Genomic DNA, 20,218 nt, shown 5'->3' with positions numbered 1-20,218 from the left:
TTGAAATGACATTTAACTTAGATTGACTATCAAAGGGAATTACTTCTCAGCCCTTGAACTTCAACCTCACCATTTCCGCAGTATCTGAAGGTTTTTTGTTTCTGATTGGGGGGGGAAACAACTGATGTACTTCGCCTTTATTTGATCACCATTTAACAAACTTTTCTTGTTCTCTTTGTCTGCTCCCCTCCTTTACCTTCTGTCTCCCTCTCTTCTCTCTGTTTGCCCTCCTTTACTCTCTTCATTTCCTGTCTCCTTCCCACTCTCTCCGCTCTCCACCCCTTCCTCCATCTAGCTGTGGAGGTGAAGACAACTCTCCCCTCGGGGATGCAGAGCCCTGTGGGCGGCAGTGAGCAGGGTGTTGGCGGTGGCGGCGGTCCCGTGGACCTGAGGACAGATCCCAGGCTGGGACCCCTGGGCGGAGGAGGTGGAGGGGTGGACCCAGCCATGAGGGAGCAGCAACTGCAGCATGAACTGCTCCTCCTCAAGCAGCAGCAGGAGCTTCAGAAACAACTTCTCTTCGCTGAGTTCCAGAAGCAGCATGAGGTGCTGACACGCCAGCATGAGGTTCAGCTGCAGGAGCACCTGAAGGTAATGGGGATACGCTTTGGGAAGGCTGGTGGGTGGGGGGCAAGAGGTGGGGTTAGAAACGTCTTTAGCCACACGCCACTGGACCGATCAGTTAGTTTCAGGCAGTCAGTTTGAGCTTCATTTGACATCCCCTCTCTCTGGGTTTCGTTCCCCCTGGCGTCCCTGCAGCAGCAGCAGGAGATCCTGGCGGCCAAACGGCAGCAGGAGTTGGAGCAGAAGAGGAAGCTGGAGCAGCAGAGGCATGAGGAGCTGGAGAAACAGAGGCTGGAGCAGCAGCTCCTCATGCTACGCAACAAAGAGAAGGGCAAAGAGAGTGAGTAGTACACATAGAGAACACACACTCACACACTGAGCAGTATATATCTGGTGTATGTATGAAGAGAAGCTTTCAGGAAGTAAACACTGATATATACGGTAGCTATGTCTTATCAGACACTTTTACTTAGTGATACAGTGCTGCTGTTATTGCTCTAGTTTAGATCCTCATACTCCCTTGCTGTTGGTCTTTGTTAGAGTTATAATAGCTTTGTGTTGTGATGGTTTGTTCCGGAAGGTGCCATTGCCAGTACAGAGGTGAAGCTGAAGCTCCAGGAGTTCCTCCTGAGCAAAAAAGAGCCTGGCCCACCTGGCGGACTAAACCATTCCTTCCCCCAGAAATGCTGGTGAGCCAAACCATCGACATCTAATTTGAGTTCTGAGGCTGGCTAATGTTAGCTGGCAGACTGGTCAAGAGCCATGGAAGTTAATGGTTAATGAATATGGAGGAAGGACTATAGCTTACCTAGGACTCTTAGAGCTCCTAAACTGATGCATTGACGTGGAGTGGACTGTTAAAAAAGACTTGGAACTCCAGAGAGTGGTATGACTTGTTTACCTTCCTCAGTGGGTGTCATGCCAAATGGTTAAGGAGGTTTTAATCAAGTCAGAAAATGTCTTGTCTACATCACAAGTAGTATCAACTGATTCTGGTATCTTACCTGTTGTTATGGCTTCATCAGGGGGGCCCACCACACCTCTCTGGGCCCCAACTCCCCTCCTCAGAGTAACACTCCGGGAACGCCGCCCTCCTACAAACTACCCCCGCTACTGGGGTCCTACGAGGGCAGGGACGATTTCCCTCTCCGGAAGACTGGTGAGTGGATTCACTGTGCGTGTGTGTGGTTGCAGGTCTGCATTACTTTGAGGCACCTACCCATGTCTGACAGTAGGTGTGTATGTGTGTACATTTTAGTGTTTCTCCTTTGCTGGTATGAGTCAGAATGAGTCATCACAGCAGTGTTGGTGAAGACTGGTGGGCAATAGCTACACACTCACTCACGTAAATATTTAAGCCCACCCACAGACAAGCCGATGGAGTGGGGTGGTTCACTAAATGGAGATCGGAGACTTTCCAATTAACGTGTTTTAGTCCAGCAGTAAGCTTAATCTGGGTCTGAGAAGCTGACCCCTGACACATGCTTAAATATATGCTTGCTGTGTCTATATCCTGAAGGATCCCATGGATCTAGATGTAATTGTATTGCGTGTTGTTTGGTATTGTTTCCATAGACTTGTTAGCTCGTGCTTACTGGGAATTATGACTGAAAGGTATAACTCTGAGTGTGTGCATTCTCCTTACTTCAGTCTCTCTGATCGTCCTCAAACATTTTGATTTCTAATCAAATGAAAGCCATACTAAAGCCCATGATGTTATCAGGGCTGAAGGTTTTGGCTGGTGGAGTGTGAGTGTATGACGTCAAGGCGTCCAGTGGAAAGCACCGCTATTGGAGGCTAATTAAATTAAACCTGGGGCTTTTGCTTAATTGCCCCTATTCCTATTTTTTCCCATCCCTCCTTATTGGTTTATTTGGATCCCCATTAGCTTTTGCCAAAGCAGCAGGTATTCTTCCTGGGGTCCAATCCCTCTTTTTATTTACTTCCATTAGTCTCATTTGGTCTGTCGTTCATTGCATCAACAATGGGCTGAAAAAGCAGTTGTGTGAAGGAGGGGTTAGTTGCAAATGGATGTCTATTTCAGTCTTAGTGTCCCCAGTCAATAAGATGTATAAATAGCCCCATTTGGAGCCGTCCATAGTACTTTTGGATAGACTCTGCATTGAGCTGTTGCTCGGTTACGGTTTCTGTTGTATGTCTTTTTCATTTAAACTCACCTCTCTCTCGTGCGCTCTCTCCGACAGCCTCTGAGCCCAATCTGAAGGTGCGTTCGCGGTTAAAACAGAAGGTAGCTGAGAGGCGGAGCAGTCCTCTGCTCAGGAGGAAGGACGGGACAGTGATAAGCACCTTCAAAAAGAGAGCCATCGAGATCTCTGGTGAGAGCGCACACACACACCATGCATTTACACTCTCATCCATTATGCATTTACATACTCGCATACAAATACATTGTACACTCCAACTGGAATTCCACACCCTGTGCCATTTCATAGTTGTAAACCGACCCCAGTGAGAAGCATCCGGTTGGGTGAACCATAAACCATCTAAAATCACACCCTACTTAACATAAGACGGTCATTTCAACTCTGGCCTGATGGTAAAAGTAGACATCTGGAGGGGGCGCGGCACTACACCTCAAGCTCATTTCCCAGAAGGACCTAGTTACATAACCCACTTAGCCAGGTTGGCTATATACACATGCCACAGTGCCTTTCCAGACCTAGTACTGGAGCTAGCTACCATATGCTAGGTTTAAGGGTTTGCCCTATTAGCTCATTTCCATGTCACGGGAAACTAGTATGTAAACATGGGAGATCGTATAAATGCTGGTTGTTTTCGAGACCACAACAGAAGCTATGCTTATAGAGGCTTTTGATTTAACTCGCCCGTTTGATCTGCTAATGAAAGCAGAAGCTTTTCTGGGACTAAATATAGGGACTTATTTGAAGGCAAAAAAAATAGCAGGGACTATAGGGTAGGGTGTGGATTAATACGTAAGGCTTGAATAGGACAAAAGGATGGGTTTGGGGGGGTTAGCTGGCAGTGGAGCAGGGAAAAAGGGAACCGGGGTTTTGGGAACGTTCGGATTGGGACTTAGAAGGTTGGCCTCTTGAAAGAGTCAAAAACGTCTGGAAGTCCTTTTTCCTAGTTCTCTGATTCCATGTATAGGTCACCAATGATGGTCTATTCTGTTTCTACCTTTCTGTATACTCATAGAAAACAGCCTGATAAAACCTAGACATTTCTCTTCACACATTTGTACAGTTTGATGCAAGATTGGAGAAAGGCCGTACCACACAAGGGTTTTGGCGGTGGTGTCTGTCTGCTTGGGATGCTGGGTTGGTTCTGTCTCTGAGTGGCCTGTTCCATTGTCATTGCAGTGTCCTCCATGTGCAGCAGTGCCCCTGGCTCCGGGCCCAGCTCGCCCAACAGCTCCAACAGCGCCATCGCAGAGAACGGCTCCAGCGGCTCTGTCCCCAACATCCATGCAGAGGTAAGAGAGGGGAGGGCTGTGGGAGGATGCTAGGGGGGCCTCACCTCTGAAAAATGTAATTCTACCTTCTATGGAACTTTATAACCCCTGAAATGTGTGTTGCTGTATTTTTATAACACACCATGCAAAATCCATGACCTACTGCTTGGACAAAAGGTTGTGGTACCAGGGACCAACAGATAGCATGCTTTATAAAATGTCTCATCACATTTGTATAAGAAGTGTTGATAGACAGACGCAAATGGAACCCATTCTGATTGGGAAAGGGGGATACCTAGTCAGTTCAACTGAAATGTGTCTTCTGCATTTAATCCAACCCCTCTGAATCAGAGAGGTGCGGGGGGCTGCCATAATCGACATCCACGTTGTCAGTGCCCGGGGAACACTGGGTTAACTGCCTTGCTCAGGTGCAGAACGACAGATAAAAACCTTGTCAGCTCGGGGATTCAATCTTTCGGTTACTGGCTGAACTCTCTAACCACTAGGCTACCTGGTGACTTGGTTTAGTTTTTATCAACCCTGCTGTTAGTTCTAGATCAAATGCAATGGGGACTTATGAGGAGTGTTACATGACTAGGTCGACTGTGTTCTTTAGGGCTAATAGTAGCTTATTCTTTATGCTTGGCTGTATTGTAAACTATGGCGAGAGGATAGCGGCTGACTGCAGTGAATAAGGCCTGAAAATAAGCTTTGGTAGACTGGGGGGGGGGTTGGTCTGATGCACACTGAGCATCAAGTGGCCCCAGGACCATCTTAACCTTGGGAGAGAAAGCGAGAGCGATGACGAGGGGATGTAGGAGGGAGAGAGCTAGCCATAGCGTTCTGAATGACTGCTATCCTCCATTTTGATAATAAAACCTGATCCATTGTTCATTTTGTAAGACAAGATAAATATAGGCCTAGCTGCCTTAGCTATTTCATTGCAGAACATACTGTCAGTTCACTGATCAGAACTACCAGTTCTTGTCCCTGGGACTTGAGTTTTTCCTGGTAGTCAGGCTACTTCCAGAATAGCTGTAGCTGGAACACTATAGCCCTCAGGTACTCTGTCTTACGCCCATATCTACCTCTTTAAATATCTGTTTTAGAAGACCTGTGTTTTAATTAATGGATAAATGTGTTTTTGTATTTGGTAGAACAGGATTGATGATTTGAATTCAAATGAGCATTTGTCCTCTCATTTAGACAGCTCTCTCAACACTCAATTTACAGCCATCTTCCCCCTGCCATTTTATAACACCCCAAAATACTTCCTCTCTCTTCTCTCCAAAAGTAGGGCAACAAAAATAAAAAGCATTAGTCAATCTCCGAGACCATTTATTTTCCCTCCCCTCCCTCCCTGAAAATACTTGATTACTGCCATTCTCTCGAAGCGGAGAAACAGTCGACCGCTGATGACATAAGTGCCTTGTTAGCCTGCTGTGTGCAACTTTCCAAAATAGCCACCCCCATCAAGAACGTTATTGCGTCATCGCCGCCCCAGAAGATCCGGACCGATAAATGGTCAGACGCACACAAAAAGGAGAGCGTGACATTGTTTTAACAACAAATAGGGCAGTTTGCCATGGATCAACACCTTGTTTGGGATGCATGGTGACTTTTTTCCCTTATTTTCCCTGTTTCCAATCGTGATTCTGTTGAGTCAGTCTTCCCCTAATAACGTCATTATCAGTGAGAACCTGTGAAGAAGGCTGACACTCGCTGGGGGGAGCTGAAAAAGACAAGGGCCCTTGTTGAGAAAAAGTCAAGGCAGGGAGAAATATGGCTGTGTCCAAATACCCATATTGCGTTCTAAACGCTATGCTTTTTGGGTATGTGAAATTTCAAAAATGTATTATGCTTTAAATTCTAGGATGTAATACTAATTTCGGCTTTTCGTCGAGTAGAAATCGCTGCACACTATTGAGGAAGAGTATCGTCTTTTTGCGTTCACGTGTGTTTGACAACAGCTGATAATCAGAATATGGCCTACAAAGATGAACTGGCAGGGAACATGCGCGATTGCACATTAGATGATGCCTTCTCATAATGGATGATTAGTATGTTGATATTCGTTGCTTATGGCATTCGTTTTTACTAAAGCGTACATTCTAAATTGTATGTAGTACTATTAGTAAACAGGATGTATTTTTAGTAAGTAGTAGGCAAGACAGATTTCGGACACAGCCTACAGTATGTGGGGTTTCTGTACAGTGTTAGCCAGGTGAAGTCTAAATGGCAAGTTACAAAAGCTCCTGAAATGGTACTAGCTAGCACACCTGCACAAACATTAAATAACAGCCGTTTGTTCAAAGGGAACTGGAAGCCTCGGCGGCCTCTGGAGAGAAATATGTTGTGCGAGCTGAAAGAATGAGTCACACTATGGTTAGAGCTCCTGTCCTATCTGTTTATACTGCAGAGGGTCAGATAGAACACAAGATGGATTCCTTTCTTCCTCTCTCTAGTTGTTGCTAGGGTAGATTAAATATACATGCACTGATGGGATGTTTTAGTGAGCTGGAAGACTTCACTCTGTCTCTCTCCCTCTCTGGAAAACACCACCGCTGGTTGTCTCCCTTGCTCCTCTTCTGTTCGCTCTCTCGCCCTTTCCCTCTCACACGCTCTCTCTCACTCAATCACTTTTTCCTCCCTCTTTTCTGTGCAGCAGCTGCGGTCCCTCCACCAGACCCTTAACGCCGATGGGACAGTCAGTCCGCTGAGCCTCTACACATCCCCCTCGCTGCCCAACATCTCCCTGGGCCTGCCAGCCAACTCGCACCTCACCGTGAGTACTAGACTGAAATTCTGAACACCACAAACTCGGGAAAGGCATGAGTACTCGAACGGATGTAAAAACTCCATCTTTAACCAGAGATCAAAATGTTGTCTTGAAGACAACATTAATTTGCTTTGACTCTAGAGTTCAATTTGTATATGTGCATTTGCGAGGCACAACAAAAAGAAAACCAAGCCAAGCATCACATCGTTCTTCTCCATAAATTCCCTTTCCCTTCCGTGTCTCACTCGCTCAATTGTGTTTCGACCGCTCCCTCTACACATGTGCTGAGTGCACACACAAGCTCCCATTAGGCCTACAGAAACAAATGCCTATTAAAAACCTATCTAACTGATGGGATACACAAGCTTCATTCCTTGCCAAATGACGACAGTTTTATCACATTCTTAATGGACTGCTTGGCTGAAGTAGGGAAATATGTTCCAACAACGAGCACTGCAGTTTTGGAAAGATTGTGTCCTGTCTATTTTCCACTTATGCTACTTTGTGAACTACTAGTGCCATTTAGAATTGGTTAGCCTAGGCTATAGCCCCCCTAAACATTTATCAGAATCATTAAGCCTAGGCTATAGCCCCCCTAAACAGTTATCAGAATCATTAGGCCTAGGCTATAGCCCCCCTAAACATTTATCAGAATCATTAAGCCCAGGCTATAGCCCCCCTAAACATTTCAGAATCATTAAGCCTAGGCTATAGCCCCCCTAAACATTTATCAGAATCATTAAGCCTAGGCAATAGTCCCCCTAAACATTTATCAGAACCATTAGGCCTACTCACCAAACAGATGTCATGGCTGTAATTCATCCCCATGCAGTGTTCAATGTGGAATTGTTAATCCGTTTGGAAAATTCCAAAGAACAGGCTGATTTAACAAAATTGAATGTCTGTATATCGAAAAGAAGTCAGATTTTGGTTTGTAACCCTGAAAATATTTCACCTCACCAAATTGAGCCCCATTTCAAATTATCACTCTGTGAGAATAACTGTTCCAGACGTGAGATGCGTATCACTTTTTTTATTTGGAAAAATATTCTTGTTTAGTTATTTTACATGTGTGGTTTTTTTTTTACAATAAAATAGGTCTCTTGATTTGTGATAAGGGTTTGGGAAATAAGAGCATTTTGCCTGCTAAATTAACAAAACAATGCTTTGCCATTGCACAGACACAGGCTTCTACAAGCAAGCGCCACTGCTGAGGTTGCTGCCTTTTTGAAGATTGTGTTCCACGATATAATATAACCATTTGATATTACGGTTTCAATAAATCAACTTTAAAAAGCACCTTTTTTTTTTATTGTCTGAAGAAAAGAAAAATACACACACAGTTGAAGTGGGAAGTTTACATACACCTTAGCCAAATACATTTAAACTCAGTTTCACAATTCCTGACATTTAATCCTAGTAAAAATTCCCTGTTTTAGGTCAGTTAGGATCACCACTTTATTTTAAGAATGTGAAATGTCAGAATAATAGTAGAGAATGATTTAATTCGGCTTTTATTTCTTTCATCACATTCCCAGTGGGTCAGAAGTTTACATGCCCAAAATTAGTATTTGGTAGCATTGCCTTTAAATTGTTTAACTTGGGTCAAATGTTTCGGGTAGCCTTCCACAAGCTTCCCACAATAAGTTGGGTGTATTTTGGCCCATTCCTCCTGACAGAGCTGGTGTAACTGAGTCAGGTTTGTAGGCCTCCTTGCTCGCACACGCTTTTTCAATTCTGCCCACAAATTTTCTATAGGATTGAGGTCAGGGCTTTGTGATGGCCACTCCAATACCTTGACTTTGTTGTCCTTAAGCCATTTTGCCACAACGTTGGAAGTATGCTTGAGGTCATTGTCCATTTGGGACCAAGCTTTAACTTCCTGACTGATGTCTTGAGATATTGCTTCAATATATCCACAATTTTCCTTCCTCATGATGCCATCTATTTTGTGAAGTGCACCAGTCCCTCCTGCAGGAAAGCAACCCCCACAACATGATGCTGCCACCCCCGTGCTTCACGGTTGGGATGGTGTTCTTCGGCATGCAAGCCCCCCCCCCCTTTCCTCCAAACGTAACGATGATCATTATGGCCAAACGGTTCTATTTTTGTTTCATCAGACCAGAGGACATTTCTCCAAAAAGTACGATCTTTGTCCCCATGTGCAGTTGCAAACCGTAGTCTGGCTTTTTTATGGCGGTTTTGGAGCAGTGGCTTCTTTCTTGCTGAGCGGCCTTTCAGGTTATGTCGATATAGGACTCGTTTTACTGTGGATATAAATACTTTTGTACCGTTTCCTCCAGCATCTTCACAAGGTCCTTTGCTGTTGTTCTGGGATTGATTTGCACTTTTCGTACCAAAGTACGTTCATCTCTAGGAGACAGAGCGCGTCTCCTTCCTGAGCGGTATGACGGCTGCGTGGTCCCATGGTGTTTACACTTGCGTACTATTGTTTGTACAGATGAACGTGGTACCTTCAGGCGTTTGGAAATTGCTCCCAAGGATGAATCAGACTTGTGGAGGTCTAGAATTTTTTTTTATGAGGTCTTGGCTGATTTTCTTTTGATTTTCCCATGATGTCAAGCAAAGAGGCACTGAGTTTGAAGGTAGGTCTTGAAATACATCCACAGGTACACCTCCAATTTACTCAAATGATGTCAAATAGCCTATCAGAAGCTTCTAAAGCCATGGCATTATTTTCTGTAATTTTCCAAGCTGTTTAAAGGCACAGTCAACTTAGTGGATGTAAACTTCTGACCCACTGGAATTGTGATAGTGAAATAATCTCTGTAAACAATTGCTAGAAAAATTACTTGTCATGCACAAAGTAGATGTCCTAACCAACTTGCCGAAACTATAGTTTGTTCTCAAGAAATGTGTGGAGTGGTTGAAAAACAAGTTTTAATGACTTCAACTGTATGTTTGTATGTGTGAGGCAATTAGGATTTGTTATCTGTAATGGTTATAATAAATTAGCCATAGCTGCTGTTAGGTTCTAATTAAACAGAGTAAATAAACTCACGGACAACTATGATGAGCTCAAACCAAGTTTATTCACCCAACGAGTCAGACAGCTGAACAGACACACCACACCCCCCAATTTAGGTGAGGTCTCCTCCTTCCCTCTAAACATGACATATTTATTGCTAGGCAGGAAGTTAAGTGATGTGGGTAATAAACTGTTCCTTCTCCCTGACCTCTGCCCCCATTCCTCACTAATCCACAGCTCTCCACCCTTACCAGTGACCACAACCACGTGATTGCCTTTCCTTAACTCAGTACATTCCAAGCCCCTAGCTCATATCCAACCTTAATTGACTACACCATATACATTCCTCCTACAGATGACCATTAACTTCTGCTGTAACAACCAGACTGTGGCCCTTCTCCTTTCCATGGGATACTTGATGATTAACAATATTTCAAGTTTAGAAGTCAGAACCCGTCACTGTTGGTATAAAGATAAATGTGCACATTTTTTCCCAGCCTTGTGTTCTAAAAATAGCTTCTTAAATGTTTTTTTCAAGTACTCGTAAAAAAACTGCCTGAACCTGTTCCATCCCACTGAGTTGAGGTCAAATAGAAATCAGCACACACTCCCCTGAACCAGAGTTGTCCTCTGATGTAGACATTCTGACTTAGTTAACCCCCCTTCCATCCTCAGGCCAATCAGAAGCTGTTGCAGGAGGCGGAGAGGCAGGCCATCCAGACCATGCGTCAGGGCGGGGCTCTGACGGGCAAGTTTGTCAGCACCTCGTCCCTGCCGGCATCATGCCTGCCACCTGGGATGCAACACGACTTAGACTCCACCCAGGCCCCCAACAGCCACAGCAGTCACTCCTCCCTACTGCAACACGTCCTCCTGCTGGAGCAGGCCCGCCAGCAGAGTGCCCTCCTCTCAGGTCCATCTACCAACATATATTTATACTCTTATCCCTGCCAGCAGAGCGTCCTACTTGCAGGTAAATATAGATAAATACATACTGCCTCGTCTGAAACACATCTCTCTGACTCTTCCTCCCTCCAGTCCCCATGTACGGTCAGTCGCCGTTGGTGACGGGGGAGCGGGTGTCCAACAGTATGCGCACGGTGAACAAGCTACCACGCCACCGGCCCCTGAGCCGCACACAGTCTGCACCCCTCCCCCAGAGCCCCCAGGCCCTGCAGCAGCTCGTCATGCAGCAGCAGCACCAGCAATTCCTGGAGAAGCAGAAGCAGTACCAGCTCAACAAGGTAGGGGGCACCACAAGAAACACTACAGTATTAGAGGTTATGATTGTGTTTGCCGGTAAAAAAGTATTGTATGCTATTTGCCTGGACTGGACTGGGGGGTGTAGTATACTGTACATGTGGCAGGAAGAGTTAGACACTGCTATCTGTCAACCACACCAGATTCTGTCAAAAGGGGTGGAGCTTCCTCGCCAACCGCCCACCCACCCCGAGGAGACGGAGGAGGAGCTCACAGAGACACAGGAGATGCAGGAGGAGTGGGCGGGGTCTGAGCGTCTGGGGGAGGGGCGTCCTCAGGAGCAGAGGCTCCAGAAGGAAGAGTCAGGGGAGACGTCGCCCCCTTCAGAACGCCTGCTGACCCCCCTGAAGGGCGAGAGCACAGAGAGCGACCTGGAGGAAGAGGATGATGAAGACGAGGCAATCGAGCTGAGGGAGTGTGATGAGGAGGGCGTACCTTACGGCCAAGTAAATGCAGATTATTTATTTTTTTACATTTTGTATTTAATTTTACTTTGATAGAGAAACTAAATGTATTGCCTTGCAAGTTTAACACTAATTAAGATGACTTTCTGTAAGAAAATCAGAGAGCCAATAAGAGGTGCAAATTGTTTATTTATAAACCATGAGTTTTATTGTCTTACCCTGTACCCTTAATTCTGCTGAAATCAAATCAAAGTTTATTGGTGTTATAGCGGGTGCAGCGAAATGCTTGTTACTTGCTCCTAACAGTGTAGTAAAAATATTCAGACCCCATTCGTTGCTGAACTTTCCAAATCTGTTCCAGTGACGTCTGTCTGTGATTACTAGCCTAGTGACTTAATTCGTCATTGTACCTCTTATAATGGGCCATTTATAACTTGAAACTGTCTAGAATGACCAATCGCTCCAGGGAGGGGTGTAGATTGCAGAAATGACCTACCAAAAGATCAGTAGCAAAGGCTATGCAGTTGAAAAGGGAGCAACGTCATCATTAGCGATGTGGCTACATAGATTGGCGTTCACACCCAGTTCGAGTGGTGGGTTGAATTTTGCGGGGGCCTGGTGATTTAGAAAAGGGTATCCCCTCTCGGAGGGCAGAGTGGCTGCGCTGTGCGAGGCATCATCATAGCTCCCTACAGAAGAACGAGAGCCTTAATTCCCACCCACCTGTGAGTCATCCATTGCACTTAGCAGGAAATAAAGGAACAAGCTCTCGAGAATGAATCGCCTGCAGTTCTTTCACAAATTACCAAGAGGATAAGCGGCTCCAGTTAAAAGTTGTTAAACAAAAGTTGCAAAAGGGCAAGTGGCCTATTTTAAAAAATATATGTGTTAATTACTACAGGTAACCAAGATGGATTGAATTTGGGTTTAGCTGTCATTGGCCGAGCTACTCTACTCAGTAGTTGATGACATGCATTTGGATACTCATCAGCGCCTCATACTCTTTTGAGGACCTAAACATTATAATATACAGTAAACGGCCACAGTTGGCTATGTTGCTGTTGGTTATCATATTTGGCTCTAAATTATGGTCATTGACAGCAATTAATACGTAAGGTTGAAAAGAGGGGGAAAGAATGGACATGTTTTGTGGTCACGTTCCTCTAAGAAATGCTGTTTGTGCGTTGGAGGGAGGAAGATCCAATGCAGCGAGGGAGATTATAAAATAAACCTCTCTCCTACTCCCACACACCATTGAGAAAAAATATCAGAGGAGAGAAAAGCATCAGAATTCAGTCTGCGTCTTCTCCCCCTCAACGTGCGCTCACACACCCTCCCTCCCCTGCCCTTGCTGCTTTTTTCTCATTTCAGTGAATGGACTCATCTGTGACTCATCTCTCCTTGGTGAATCATTCCCCTCTCCCTCCCACCCTCACCCTTCTCTCCCCCCCCTCTCTTCACCATACCAGCCCTTTTTTTCCCCCTGCACTTTACACCAATTCACCACCCACCAGGGAGCTAGGCTGCTGCAGTACTATTTCTGTTGTGACGGGCTAGGGGGATAGAGGAGTTTTTAGGGTATGGGGGGCATAGGGAGGGAGGGAGCAGGGGTGTATGCAGTCATTCTGTAGCGACGACATCCTTAAAAACCTATTTTGGCATTCGAGTCAGGGACACGGAAGGGCCCCCCCCCCCCTCCCCGCACACACACCGCCTCCCCGCACACACACCGCCTCCCCGCACACACACCGCCTCCCCGCGGAACTTTTTTTTTTTCCCTCTGACTCTGCTCTACTTGTCTGCTGTGGTGCCTTGAATACAAATGGATCTGAGCCGCCCTGTGCAATGGTAAGAGAAAAGACAGTGAGAGAGACGCATAAGAGAGCCCGCATTGCCTTAGGATCTCTCGTTTAAAAAGGTGTTAGCAAGGTGTGGGCCTCCTGGACCTGTGTGTGTGCGTCCGCGAGCGTAAACTCGGCTCCCATCCTCAAGGTCTTGAAACAAACCGTCCGCAGTTAAAAAAAAGATGCATAAGAACCGTAAACCTTGTCATTTGATTTCTGTTAGGAGCGTCTGTCGCATTAGTTTTTTCCTAGAGCTCACACAGCTCCTGTCTGGATGTGTAGTGCTTCTCCCATTGACAGAAAGCAGAGCCCCGTTAGCTCAGCCACTGTTTACAGCTCGGGAATTGTCAGAGTAGTCTTTTGGCTGTTGGGAAGGCTCGGTCCTTGTCCTGCCCTGCCTTTTGAGGCTCGTATGGGGATACGTGTTTGCCTTTGGGTTTCTACCCAGGGCCCATATTTAGTCTATAACAGGCTTAATTTAGCTCCACCTCCCTCCCATTTTCCCCTCGTTCCATTGGCCTGAGGTGGCAGATTCAGGTTGCAGCTATTGTGAAATGTCACTTCTCTCTCAAGGTTGCAGTATTTCTATCTGATGTAAACACTGAAAGCCACAGAGCTGATTTTATTTACTAAGTCCATTCCCTCACACTGAAGTCCAGGCAGTGTCTCATGATGAAAGACATTATTCAAAGCTTTAGTTGGTATTCAAAATGTCTGTTATTTTGTCCCCGATTTTCCAACCAGCATCACCTGCAACAGCTCAATGTGTTCCAGGCGTCCCTGTCCATTTCGGGCATGCCCCACAGACCTCTGGGAAGGGCCCAGTCCTCCCCTGCCACTGCCAGCATCAAGGGGGCTCCCATGGGTGAGGTCCCCATCAAGCACCTCTTCACTACAGGTACGCTTCTTTGGTTTTTGGAACAGATGACATTCAAAGTGAGATGATCAGGATCCATTGAACAATATGAAAGAAACTGCCTCAACTTAGTTATCGATCTGAATCTCTGTTTTTTTTTTGTCATAGTGGTAGATGGTAGAGCTTTAGCAATGAATCCCCATTAAACTCTAACGAAAGCCATTGGCCTTAGAAAAGACACTTACAGAAAACAAACACTCCCCTAGCCAGTCCATGGTCAATTGGCCCTGCAGAATAGGATGTGTTGACTAAGTCAGTGGTTCCCAAACTGTGGGGCGTGGCGAGGGGTCGACAGGTACTCAGTCCGGCTTTCAACTTACTCTTGAAATTTGTAATAGTAGAATGCACAAGGCGCAATTTCTAAATTGGGTAGTGCATCATCAGTTTTCCTCTTGTCATGTCAGTCATTGTATACCTTAGAGCTATTTCTAACTTGTCAGAAATGTCCAGATACAGTAGCCCATGTCGGCTAACGTTTTTTTATTTCGTATTTTTAGCCCATAGATATTATTGTACTTTTTTAGTCACTTAAATATCACGAATACTCATTAGACATGGCAAAATGTATAGAATTGCCCAAAAAATTGCTTTAAAACTGAAATTGTCTTTGCAACCAATAGCAAAATGTGTAGAATTGCAGGAAATAAGCTTTAAATAGACATGGTTGCGTGCATGCTCTGACCTGCTGGGTAATGGGGTTATGAACGGTGTGGTCACCATTTGTTCTGAGAGAAGTTGGTCTTCTTCCTACCCTGCCTTGAAAAGCTACATTTTCTCCTTCTTTCCATCTTTTTCTTTCCCTTATCTTTCTCTCTCTCCGTCTCACTCACGCCATTCCTTTCTTTCCATTCTCTTGCTCTCTCGCTCTCTCGCTCTCTCTCCCTCTCTCTCTCTGCCTCTCCTATCATCTCCTTCTCAGGGTTGGTGTACGACACCTTTATGCTGAAGCACCAGTGTATGTGTGGGAACACGCACATCCACCCAGAGCACGCCGGCCGCATCCAGAGTGTGTGGTCCCGGCTGCAGGAGACTGGGCTGCTGGGCCGCTGTGAGGTGAGGGCTCTCTGCACACTACAGCTAGAATGGCGACCAGCTCCGTTCCATATTTCCAAAGAGAATTTCTTCTCAGTAACTTAAACAAGAGTGGCAGCTATATGTGGAGATGAAAATGAGCTTTATCCATTATTAGTTCAAGCTCATTTTAAAAGTCACTTCCCAATTAGCAATACAACATAACCCTGAATGAAATTGATGTATTGTGTTTTCCTTTACCGTGTACAGAGGATTCGGGGGAGGAAGGCCACGTTGGACGAGATCCAGACTGTGCATTCAGAATACCACACCCTGCTGTACGGCACCAGTCCCCTCAACAGACAGAAACTAGACAGCAAGAAGCTCTTAGGTGCCTAACCTCATCTCTTCATGTTTTTACTCCTCAGATATATTTGTGTGTGTGTGTGTGTGTGTGTTTCCCTAGTCATTTTGCTCGAATGGTGGAAACAATATTTGCCACAAGCATCCTTGAAAGTAGTGACTGCCCCTCTCCCCTCCATCCACCCACACACTCACACGCATTCAGGTGGATTGTTCGAAGGCTTAGCTCCCCTGACAGGCGCAGGGGGGTATTTTTAGACCTGCTGGTCGAGGGGAAAGGGCCCCAGACGCCCGTCCACCCCCGCCTGGGTGACTCATAGCTAGGCTGGGACTCATAGCTAGGCTGGGTCTCATAGAAGAGGAGGAGGGGGGGGTGTGTGACTGGATCAGCTGCAAAACAGCACTGCAGCGACTGAGCCGTTGACTACACACACACACACTTCAAAGTGAGTTCACTCTGTGTGGTGCTGAGCAGAACAGGACTTGCAGACATCGATAGTAAAAAAAACAATTATACAGTGCATTCGGAAAGTATTCAGACCCCTTGACTTATTCCACATTATGCTATGTTACAGCCTTATTCTAAAATGGATTTTAAAAGCTTTTCCTCATCAATCTACACACAATATTCCATAATGACATTTTTGCAAATGTATAAAAAAAAAGATACGTAAACAGGGTAAGTATTCAGACCCTTTGCTATGAGACTCAATTGAGGTCAGGTGCATCCTGTTTCCATTGATCATCCTTGAGATGTTTCTACAACTTGATTGAATTTACCACAGGTGGACTCCAATTGATTGGACATGATTTGGAAAGGCACACACCTGTCTATATAAGGTCCCATATTTGACAGTGCATGTCAGCAAAAACCAAGCCATGAGGTTGAAGGAATTGTCTGTGGAGCTCCAAGAGAGGATTGTGTCGAGGCACAGATCTGGGGAAGGGTACCAAAAAATGTCCCAGAAAACAGTGGCCTGCATCATTCTTAAATGGAAGAAGTTTGGAACCACCAAGACTCTTTCTAGAGCAGGCCGCCCGGCCAAACTGAGCAATCGGCGGAGAAGAGCCTTGGTCAGGGAGGTGACCAAGAACCTGATGGTCACTCTGACAGAGCTCCAGAGTGCTGCATCTCTGTGGAGATGGGCGAAACTTCCAGAAGGACGACCATCTCTGCAGCACTCCACATGTCCAATCAGCACTCCACCAATCAGGCCTTTATGGTGGAGAGGCCAGACTGAAGCCACTCCTCAGTAAAAGGCACATGATGAAGGATGAATGGAGCGAAGTACAGAGAGATCCTTGATGAAAACCTGCTCAGGATCTCAGACTGGGGTGATGGTTCACCTTCCAACAGGACAACGACTCTAAGCACACAGCCAAGATAACGCAGGAGTGGCTTCGGGACAAGTCTCTGAATGTCCTTGAGTGGCCCAGCCAGAGCCCGGACTTGAACCCAATCGAACATCTTTGGAGAGACCTGAAAATAGCTGTGCAGCGACGCTCCCCATCCAACTGACAGCTTGTGGGGATCTGCAGAGAAGAATGGGAGAAACTCCCCAAGTACAGGTGTGCCAAAGGTGCTTCAACTAAGTACTAAGTAAAGGGTTTGAATACTTATGTAAACGTGATATTTCAGGGGTTTTTTAAATACATTTTCAAAAATAAAAAATAAATGTTTTTGCTGTCATTATGGGGTATAGTGTGTAGCTTGATAAAGAGGGGGAAAAAAAACATTTAATCAATTTTAGAATAAGGCTTTAACAAAATGTTGAAAAAGTCGAGGGGTCTGAATACTTTCCGAATGCACTGTATCCCGAGCATCTTGGGAAAAGAACTCCCTGCTAGGAAGGCTAAAAGGTGTGTCATAAAATGTGGAAATATGGCTAAATGGTGTTTAACTTGTTTAAACCACAACCTAACCTTTGCTCCCTGATTGGCTCCTTAAGGTCCAATCAGTCAGAAGATGTATGCTGTGTTGCCCTGTGGAGGCATTGGGGTGAGTGTTCCATCTATCCATCCATCCATTTATAATGGAGTTACAGTTATATTTTATTTAGAGGTAGAGATTCGATAATAATACAGTATCAGAAAATGTCATGCAGTTTAATTGTAGGATATTCATTCAACATAAGCAGCACAAAGCTGAGCATTACATCACCTACAGCAGTGTCATCATGTTATCAGTGTTAAAAGAACAGTAGCAGGGTGGGGATGAGTGTGTTCTCTATTGCCCTCTGCAGGTGGACAGTGACACTGTGTGGAACGAGATGCACTCCTCTGGCGCTGTCCGAATGGCTGTTGGCTGCGTCATCGAGCTGGCTTTCAAAGTGGCCGCCGGGGAACTGAAGGTAACATTACCTGCCTCTCTCCGTTCCACTACTGTTTGATTTGAAAGTTGTCAGGGGCAACCTTTCACCTTAATTTAAAATGAACAATATGTAATAATCATGTAATATACCCTGTGGGTTTGTTCATGGGTGGACACCAGTAGTACCCTGATCAATAAGCACTTCATCACTTGATTTTGTTGATGGATAGGCCTACTCAACATTTTATCACAAACTGTTTCTCTCTCTCTCCATTTCAGAACGGTTTTGCCGTGGTGCGTCCACCAGGCCATCACGCTGAGGAATCCACTGCCATGTGAGTACACCCAGGGAATCATGGGTAGGGCAGGGGAGTGGCTAGGGGGCTTCAAGTGAGTTGGTTTCAGTTCCATAGAGACATGGCGTGTGCTATGGTTGATACAATAATTGGTACAAGCGTCCCTTTTGAGTAGCTACTGGGCAGTGGCCTTAAACAATCTCCCTGTTTTCTGCTGATAAAAGAAAAATGGACTTATTTTGTGTGTCTTTTGTCTGCAGGGGCTTCTGCTTCTTCAACTCAGTGGCCATCACAGCCAAGCTGCTACAGCAGAAACTAGGAGTGAGCAAGATCCTCATCGTGGACTGGGTTAGTTTGTCGCATGTTAGCGAGGCCCTGTATGTGCTAGTGTTGTCATGATACCAAAACATATACCATACGTTATGTGATCAATGCTGGTCATGTATTATTATTCACATATCCATTCTGTCCAGGATATTCACCATGGTAACGGGACACAGCAGGCTTTTTACAACGACCCCAACGTACTTTACATTTCCATGCATCGCTACGACGATGGAAACTTCTTCCCCGGCAGTGGGGCTCCTGAAGAGGTGGGGGTTGGACCTGGTGTTGGCTTCAACACAAACATCGCTTGGACAGGGGGCGTAGAACCGCCCATGGGTGACGTGGAGTACCTGACTGCCTTCAGGTGAAGAGTCTGTTGGTCATTAGCTGAATGAGGAGCAACATTGGCACTGATCTTTCATTCATATGAACAGGCTCTGCTTATTTAGCAATTTGCACGCTGCTTAGTTCTTGCAGATGGTCTGGAAACGTATGAAATTAAAATGTCGTTCTCCATCTTGTCTGTTATACAGGACGGTGGTGATGCCTATAGCCAACGAGTTCTCCCCTGACGTGGTCCTAGTGTCTGCTGGGTTTGATGCCGTGGAGGGCCACCAGTCCCCTCTGGGAGGATACAACGTCACTGCTAAATGTAAGTTGAACATTACTCCGTTTTACGTGTCAGTTTTTCTGCCAAGCCTTTTCCATAGTGTGTGCTTTTATAAGAGGGTCCTCCAGCTAATTGTATATACACTACTACCCCCTGCTGGAAGAATAGTACTTAACCACTAGAAGAAAAGCCAGAGATTCCATAGGAATATTGAAGTACCTCAATTATTTCCTATCATGGGGCCTTTACTTCATAAACCTGCACAAAACTAAATTTTCCGTCTAGACCTCTCCTATTTACATCAATTCATGATTTACTCAGATTATACTCAGTACAGGGTCAGTACAGTGTTGAACCATCCTCAGGTTTCGGCCACCTCACCAAGCAGCTGATGAAGCTGGCGGGGGGACGTGTGGTCCTGGCGCTGGAAGGAGGTCACGACCTCACGGCCATCTGTGACGCCTCCGAGTCCTGCGTGGCGGCCCTGCTCGGCGATGAGGTATGACATCATCTGCTATAGGAGGGGAAAGTGGCGGGATGTCACATACACTACATGTCATTTGGTAGAGATGGATGTAATTCTTCAGAGAGGAAATTCTTTGTTTTTACATCCCAACCTGTCGATCTCTCTCGCTCTCTCCCTCTACACTCTGTCTCACACAATCACACTCTCTCACCCTCTACACACTCTCTGTCAGTTGGACCCCCTGCCACAGGCTGTCCTGCAACAGAAGCCCTGTCCAAAAGCTGCTGCCTCTCTGGAGAGGGTCATCGAGATACAGAGTGAGTTAGTTTGCTAAAATCAAAATGATCATTGTGTTTTACCTTCACATATGCACTTAGTTGTGTTTGTGTCATGTGTATCACGTCAACCTTAACTGACACGACTCTCTCTCTCCCTGCAGGTAAACACTGGAGCTCTCTCCAAAGGTTGGCTCCCACGGTGGGCCAGTCCTTAATGGATGCCCAGCGGAGAGAGAAGGACGAGGCCGACACGGTCACCGCCATGGCATCGCTTACCGTGGATACTGAGCAGGCCGCCGCTTCCACCGTCTCCACGGAGACCAGCAGGTAAACACCTGCACCATTCACTCTTTTGGGGATTTTATGT

The 20,218-nt window shown here is 45.8% G+C and overlaps 1 protein-coding gene across 6 annotated transcripts in view; it reads left to right on the top strand.

The window, feature by feature from the left end:
• Positions 1 to 20,218, top strand: part of LOC106607176 (histone deacetylase 5) — an 83,583-nt gene that overhangs the window by 56,931 nt on the left and 6,434 nt on the right. For 4 of the 6 annotated variants that reach the window (XR_014392667.1, XM_082976558.1, XM_082976559.1 and 1 more), the window contains 22 exons: positions 296 to 591; positions 760 to 904; positions 1,145 to 1,253; positions 1,590 to 1,723; positions 2,769 to 2,900; positions 3,906 to 4,018; positions 6,663 to 6,782; positions 10,441 to 10,678; positions 10,804 to 11,009; positions 11,169 to 11,471; positions 14,018 to 14,171; positions 15,109 to 15,242; positions 15,471 to 15,591; positions 17,513 to 17,562; positions 17,807 to 17,914; positions 18,154 to 18,209; positions 18,431 to 18,518; positions 18,644 to 18,861; positions 19,031 to 19,149; positions 19,473 to 19,606; positions 19,806 to 19,890; positions 20,013 to 20,178. Coding sequence is in view for 5 of the 6 variants with exons in the window: in XM_014203844.3 (XP_014059319.1) it covers positions 296 to 591; positions 760 to 904; positions 1,145 to 1,253; positions 1,590 to 1,723; positions 2,769 to 2,900; positions 3,906 to 4,018; positions 6,663 to 6,782; positions 10,441 to 10,678; positions 10,804 to 11,009; positions 11,169 to 11,471; positions 14,018 to 14,171; positions 15,109 to 15,242; positions 15,471 to 15,591; positions 17,513 to 17,562; positions 17,807 to 17,914; positions 18,154 to 18,209; positions 18,431 to 18,518; positions 18,644 to 18,861; positions 19,031 to 19,149; positions 19,473 to 19,606; positions 19,806 to 19,890; positions 20,013 to 20,178 (3,229 nt within the window). In the remaining variant the exon portion in view is untranslated. The remainder of the gene's footprint in view (positions 1 to 295; positions 592 to 759; positions 905 to 1,144; positions 1,254 to 1,589; positions 1,724 to 2,768; positions 2,901 to 3,905; positions 4,019 to 6,662; positions 6,783 to 10,440; positions 10,679 to 10,803; positions 11,010 to 11,168; positions 11,472 to 14,017; positions 14,172 to 15,108; positions 15,243 to 15,470; positions 15,592 to 17,512; positions 17,563 to 17,806; positions 17,915 to 18,153; positions 18,210 to 18,430; positions 18,519 to 18,643; positions 18,862 to 19,030; positions 19,150 to 19,472; positions 19,607 to 19,805; positions 19,891 to 20,012; positions 20,179 to 20,218) is intronic. The other 2 variants (XM_014203846.3, XM_082976557.1) reach the window with 2 other exon arrangements.

This window comes from Salmo salar, chromosome 06 (genome assembly GCF_965601325.2).
Source record: "Salmo salar chromosome 06, fSalSal1, whole genome shotgun sequence".
NCBI lineage: Eukaryota > Metazoa > Chordata > Actinopteri > Salmoniformes > Salmonidae > Salmo > Salmo salar.
This window is presented reverse-complemented; position numbering and strand designations above follow the sequence as displayed.